The sequence below is a fragment of the Benincasa hispida genome, chromosome 11 (assembly GCF_009727055.1).
Source record: "Benincasa hispida cultivar B227 chromosome 11, ASM972705v1, whole genome shotgun sequence".
NCBI classification, from domain to species: domain Eukaryota; kingdom Viridiplantae; phylum Streptophyta; class Magnoliopsida; order Cucurbitales; family Cucurbitaceae; genus Benincasa; species Benincasa hispida.
The window spans coordinates 52876232-52883010 of record NC_052359.1 but is presented as its reverse complement, the minus strand read 5'-3'; the positions used below and the strand labels follow the sequence as shown (position 1 = coordinate 52883010).

Here is a 6779-nt window from a genome sequence, read left to right as displayed (position 1 = left end):
TTGGCTTGTTGGTGTTAAGTCACTTATGAATTAAGTACTTTCAAGTCCTGTGCATGAAACTCAGCCTCATAATTCTTGTGAAAAAAGGGGGGAAGAAGAAAAAATTCAAATAAAAGAGGAGGGAAGAAGCAAAAATCAATGAAAAGAAAGAAAATTAAAAAAAACTAAAAAAAAGATTGAAAATTAAAAAAAATTCAATGATTGACTAATCAACTCATCCATATTTGCAAATATTTTAAAGATGTAATATATTTTTAGATTTTTTCTCTTATTCTACTATGTATCAACAAATATCCTTTTATAAATACTTTTAATTAGTAATTTAACTAATATTATTATTTGATTGACAAATAATTGTTTTTGCTCAAAACTTTGAGTTGAGTTTATTGTTTATCAATTAATCTATTAAAATTTTATACAGTTATCCATGATTAATTTTATAAATTAAAATGAAAGATAATTTGTTTCCATGAAATTCTAAGAATATTTTCATGCACAAATAAATACAATTATCTTGATTCCAAACAATATTTTTATTCCTAAATACTTTAACTTCTGGGTATCTATAAAATTTTAAATCAAATGACTTCTAAATGGTTTTTTTATTAGTATCCCATCATGTAATTCTTTAGTCGGTTGTTGTATTATTTCTTCCAAAAAAAATAATAATAATTAAACTTAAAATTTAAAGGTAAAATATCTATTCCTTTTCCTTGATGGATATTTCTTTCATATTCAATACTGCACACAAGATACTCACTCCAACGTATAAAAGTCCATCAGGAAAAAAAAAACAAACTCACACCAAGAATTACTCCATTTAGTGGGGTTTCTAAGCTAAGATATTTTGAATTAATCATGTGTACAAATTATTTATTTCATCACCTTATATTTACTTCCCCTCAAATTTTGGTCTCCATAAAGGGCCTATCGCCTCTGTATGCTTTATGAGCTTACCTTGTGAGTTTAAGGTTCCATTGTCACAAATGTAGCATAATTTCTCTCAACAGGAAGAGGCAAGATTGTTACAATACCAAGAAGATGCCACGTATATTTTTCTATCACATCTTACTGATTTCTTTGATCTTACTCGTGGAAAGTACAACCACTTCTGGAGATGAATCAGATCGTTTGGCTCTACTTGATTTCAAAAGCACAGTAATAAACGACCCACTTGCAATTATGAGCTCCTGGAACGATTCCACACATTTTTGTAATTGGGTCGGTGTTACTTGTAATACTACTCTCAAAAGAATAGTGGCTTTGCGCTTAGAAGCTCGAAAATTGGTTGGTTTGTTACCTCCTTCACTGGGAAATCTTACTTATCTCAGGGCAATCAACTTGGGGGACAACCATTTTCATGGCCCAATTCCACAAGAGTTTGGTAAGCTACAACAATTGCGTTATCTGAATTTGTCCTTCAATAATTTTAGTGGAGAGATTCCAAGTAATATGAGTCATTGCATCGAACTTGTTGTTCTACAAATTGGTAACAATGAGCTTATAGGTCAGATTCCACACCAATTCTTCATGTTGACCAAGTTGGAACAACTACGATGTCAATCCAACCAGTTGACTGGAGATATCCCATCTTGGATAGGAAATTTGTCTTCCATATTTGATCTGTGTTTTCCATATAACCATTTTGAAGGAAAAATTCCCAGTGAAGTTGGACGTTTATCTAGATTGAAATTTTTTGCAGTTGATGCAAACTATTTGACAGGTACAGTACCACTTTCTTTGTTTAATATTACTTCTCTAACTCAATTGTCTCTCACCCAAAACAAATTCCACGGAAATTTACCACAAAATATTGGATCCACTCTTCCAAACCTGCAGTTCTTCTATGGCGGTATCAATTATTTTAGAGGCCCTATTCCCACGTCCTTTGTCAACGCCTCCCGCCTTCGGGTATTAGATATTTCTCAAAACAATATCACCGGAATGATACCGGATGGATTGGGGAGCTTAAGAGACTTGGAGTTACTCAATTTTGTTAACAACAAACTTGGAACTGGGAAAGTTGGTGATTTGAATTTCATCAATTCCTTGACTAATTGTACTAGTTTAAAGATTTTGGGTCTTGCTGTGAATCGTTTTGGAGGACCATTGCCTTCCTCCATCGCCAACCTTTCAACCCAACTCATATATCTACTTTTAAGTGGAAATATGTAAAGTGGAAGCATTCCTGCTGGGATTGTAAACTTGGAAAACTTACAAGTTCTTGTAGGAGAATTTAATTATCTGAATGGTAGTCTTCCTTCTAATATTGGGAATCTTCAGAATTTGGAAGAGATATTGTTGCAAGGGAACGAATTAACTGGGCCAATTCCATCGTCCATTGGTAACTTATCTTCACTCAACAAGCTCAACATGAGCTATAACAAAGTTGAAGGAAGTATACCACCAAGTTTAGGACGATGCAGAAGCTTGCAAGTGCTTGACCTATCTCATAACAACCTAAGTGGCAACATACCAAAGGAAGTTATCGGCCTCTCTTCCCTTTCCATCTACTTGGGCTTGGGTCATAACTCGCTTAATGGTTCTTTGCCATCTGAAGTGGGTGAGCTAAATAATTTAGCACAATTAGATGTGTCGGAGAACATATTATCAGGTGAAATTCCTATCAACCTCGGTAAATGTACAAGCATGGAGCGCTTGGATCTTGGGGGTAACCAATTTGAGGGAACAATTCCACAATCTTTGGCAGCTTTGAAAGGCCTAGAGAAATTAAACCTCTCCAACAACAACTTGTCTGGGTTAATTCCTCAATTTCTTGGCAAGCTTCACTCACTCAAGTATCTCGATCTGTCCTATAATAACTTTGAGGGGCAACTGCCCAAAGGAGGAGTTTTTTCCAATTCAACCATGGTTTTTGTCTTTGGGAATAAAAATCTATGTGATGGTTTACCAGAATTACATTTACCTCCGTGCGCATCTAACCAAACACATTTGCACTCCAATAAGCCATTTCTAAAATCAAATGTATTAATTCCCACGGCATTTGCAATCACCTTTGTTGGTATTTTGGTGATCATCATTTTTGTGTGTTTCGTGCTTAAGAAGTCAAGGAAGGATGCTTCAACTAATTCTTCTTCTGCAAAGGAGTTTCTACCACAAATTTCTTACTTGGAACTCAATAAATCAACGGAAGGATTCTCTATAGACAATTTGATTGGTTCTGGTAGTTTTGCCTCTGTCTATAAAGGTGTTTTCTCGAATGATGGGTCTATAGTTGCCATTAAAGTTTTTAATCTCCAACAACAAGGTGCTTCCAAGAGTTTTATTGATGAATGCAATGCTCTCTCCAAAATACGACATCGGAATCTCCTCAAGATCATAACTTCTTGTTCAAGTATTGATGGACAAGGCAATGAATTTAAAGCTCTAGTCTTCAATTTTATGTCCAATGGAAATCTTGATGTATGGCTTCATCCAACAAATGATGGGACCAATAAAAAAAGGTTGAGTATCATCCAAAGATTGAACGTTACTATTGATATTGCATGTGGATTAGACTATCTACACAATTATTGTGAAACTCCTATCATTCATTGTGATCTAAACCCCAATAATATATTGCTCGACGATGATATGGTGGCTCATGTAGGAGACTTCGGGTTAGCTAGATTTATGTTGAAAGAATCAAATTATCATATATCCTTTAGTCAAATCATGTCACTTGCACTCAAGGGTTCTATAGGATATATCCCTCCAGGTACTCTTTAAGTTATATGCTATCATTTTTCAATGGTAATTTCATGTCTCTAATTTTCCATAGGTAGTACTTTGTATGATAATTGATGAACAATTACAGAGTATGGTAGTGGTAGCAAAATTTCTATTGAAGGAGATGTCTTCAGCTACGGGATACTATTATTAGAGATGATCATCGGAAAAAGACCCACTCACAGCACGTTTGACAATGGTGTGGATATTCACTTGTTCATTGCAAGAGCACTACCTCATGATGCTTTGAAAATAATCGACCCTTCTATAGTATTTGAAGAAACATGCAGAGAAGAAGAGATCGAAGAGGAAATGCAAGAAATAGCAATAATGAGCTAACAAGATCTTAAAGAAATTATGCCAAGATGGATGGAAGAATGTCTAGTCTCAATAATGAGAATTGGTCTATCATGCTCCTTGAAGGAACCAAGAGAGAGAACACCGATGAATGTTGTCCTAAATGAATTGCAAGCAATTAGAAGTTCCTACCTCAGGTTTAAGAAGGAACGTCGAAAGTTTCATAGGCATTTGCTTCACCAAGCTTAAGAGGCAATAAATGAAACTTTATTATTTGGTCACAAGCAATAGGTTTCGGTTTGAATATCCACCTTTCAGACTAGCAGTTCCCAAAGGAGGGTGCAATAATGTTATTTAAATATAATAATAGTAAGACTCTTTAACTTAAATTTCCTTCTTTTGTTGGTAGATTAATTGGAGTATTTTTCGAGATCCAAGCATTCTGATTCTTCTAGCAAGCATTTCCAAATGCAAATCTATATTCACAACGCACGTATGATTGATTTTGATTATGGTTAAATTTCCTCGTTAAGCCAAGCCCCTAAATGAAAGAATAGTGATTTAATATTTTTTGCTATTTGACCTTGATTGACTTTGCAATGTTATTGGAACTAAAGTAACTTCTATCATTGCCAACAAGAACTCAACTCAATTGACATCTATATGTGTTAAAAATAAGAGGCTTATGGTTCAAATCTTTTATCCCCAATTTGTACTAAGTGGTCTACGGGTGCGGGGAATGGGAAAGGAGAAACGGAAGAGGATGTGGAGATAGGGAGATAGAAAGAGAGTTAGGGGGTGTTTAGCTCACCAACATGAGTTGAGTTGAGTTGGTATAATATGTCAACTCAATGTTTGGCCGACTAATTTTCAATGTTGATAGAGTTGAATTGGTATATTTTATCAACTCATCCCAACTCAGTGCAACTCTCTCTTCTTCCAATGTTTTCAATGGCTCCACCCATTGATCACAGTCAAACTTCGGGAACCAACTTCGAGCTTTGACAATCATCTCCAATGACAACTCTGACAACAAACTCCAGGATCCGACAATGACCTTCAATGATAGCTCCAACAACCACTTTCGCACCACCAACTTCAACGACCAATTCTAGGCTCCGGTAACCACCTCCAATGACAAATTCGATGACCCAACAACGATGACTACCTTCGCTTGACCAACTTTGACCACCAATTTCAAGCTTCGGCAACAAACTTTGATGACCAACTTCGACAACCTCCTTCGTAGGCTCCGACAACCATTTCTGACGACAAACTCCGACGAAAATCAACTTTGATGACCACCTTCAAGTGAGCAACTTTGAAGACCAAATTCGGGCTTCGACAATCTTTGGCAACGAACTTCAATACCACCTTTATGCCACTAACTGAAGGCTACGACAACCACCTCCGACTGCAAATTTCAGCAAAAATCATCTTCAATGATCAACTTGGACGATCACCTTTGCAGGACCAACTTCGGGCTTCACAAACCACCTTCATGCGACCAACTTAATTTTCAACAACCACCTCTGACTACAAACTCCAGCGAAAATCATCTTCGATAATCAACTTTGAAAACCACTTCCGACTGTTATAAGACTAATGACTGTCAAAATATGTTGTAGGGTTGTTGATTACATAAATAATAGTATTATGTCTACATTAAGTGCAATATTTATACGTATAAATTTATAAAAACATATTTTTATTCAATTAAATTCATATATCAAATGAGTGTTAAGATTATTTGGAAAAGTAAGTATGTAGTTGAAAAGTATGTAACATGTAACAAGAAAAAAAAACCCATCAAATGGAGACTTTTTCTTGAAACATTTTTTAGCAAGAATTAGTGATATGATTTGTTCTCTAATAATCCTCCAAATTTGGAGGAATTGAAAGTGAAATTGTTGAACAAATGTGGTGGTATTTGAATGGTTGTTAAGATGATGGGGGAGATTTATTTTTTTTTAAAAAAAATCATGATAGAGTAAAAATACAAACCAACAACAGGAAGAAGAAGAAAAAGAAGAAGATGATGAAATTCATAGAAAAAAAATTAGAAATTAAAAGTTTTGATTTCTATTTGATTTCTCTTTTCATTTAACTATATTTATGCAAGAAATGTAGTGGGTTAATTGTTGTTCATATATCTTAAAAAAAGAAAGAAAAAAAGAAAAACTTTAAAAATTAAAAAAAAAAATGCAATCCATATTTTATTCAAACAAAGAAGGGTATAATTATTGAATAAAAAAATTTCAAAACAAAACTAGTAATCATAAAAGCAGATTATTTAGTATCCAAAAAACTATACTAGATACCTCAGACACTGTACCAGATACCCCAGACATATGAACTCAACTCTGCACTTCAATCACAGACATGATTTTAACCAAATAACTTTCCACCCTAAATACAGACACATAAACTCTATAGACATATGAATTTCAGTCATCCTATCTCAATTTAGCACCCGAAATAGCTCCTCAAGGAGAAGAAATGAAAGAAGATAAGGTAGGCCCAAGCCCATGGAGTTATTGAGGATGAGGAAATATTGTCTATGTCGGTATAAAGAAATTTAATCTAGTTTTAATTTTTTTTTTTTTACGCACGATCTTAAATTTTATTTCATTTTTTAAAAGTTGAAGCTATTAAATTTTCTCAACATCTTGACATTTTAATCAATATTTTTATATTCCCATAAGTTCGAAATGAGGGTGAGTCAAAACTTCCATTAAATCATTAAACATACA

General features: G+C 34.3%; 1 protein-coding gene across 1 annotated transcript; it reads left to right on the top strand.

Annotated features, from left to right (window-relative positions):
* Positions 1-1182: 1182 nt before the first annotated feature.
* On the top strand, positions 1183-4415 carry LOC120090752 (putative receptor-like protein kinase At3g47110). Its single transcript, XM_039048462.1, has 3 exons — positions 1183-2171; positions 2256-3718; positions 3818-4415. The coding sequence occupies exons 1-3, from the start codon at positions 1183-1185 to the stop codon at positions 4066-4068; spliced, it is 2703 nt and encodes a 900-aa protein (XP_038904390.1). The 3' UTR covers positions 4069-4415.
* The last annotated feature ends 2364 nt before the right edge of the window (positions 4416-6779 follow it).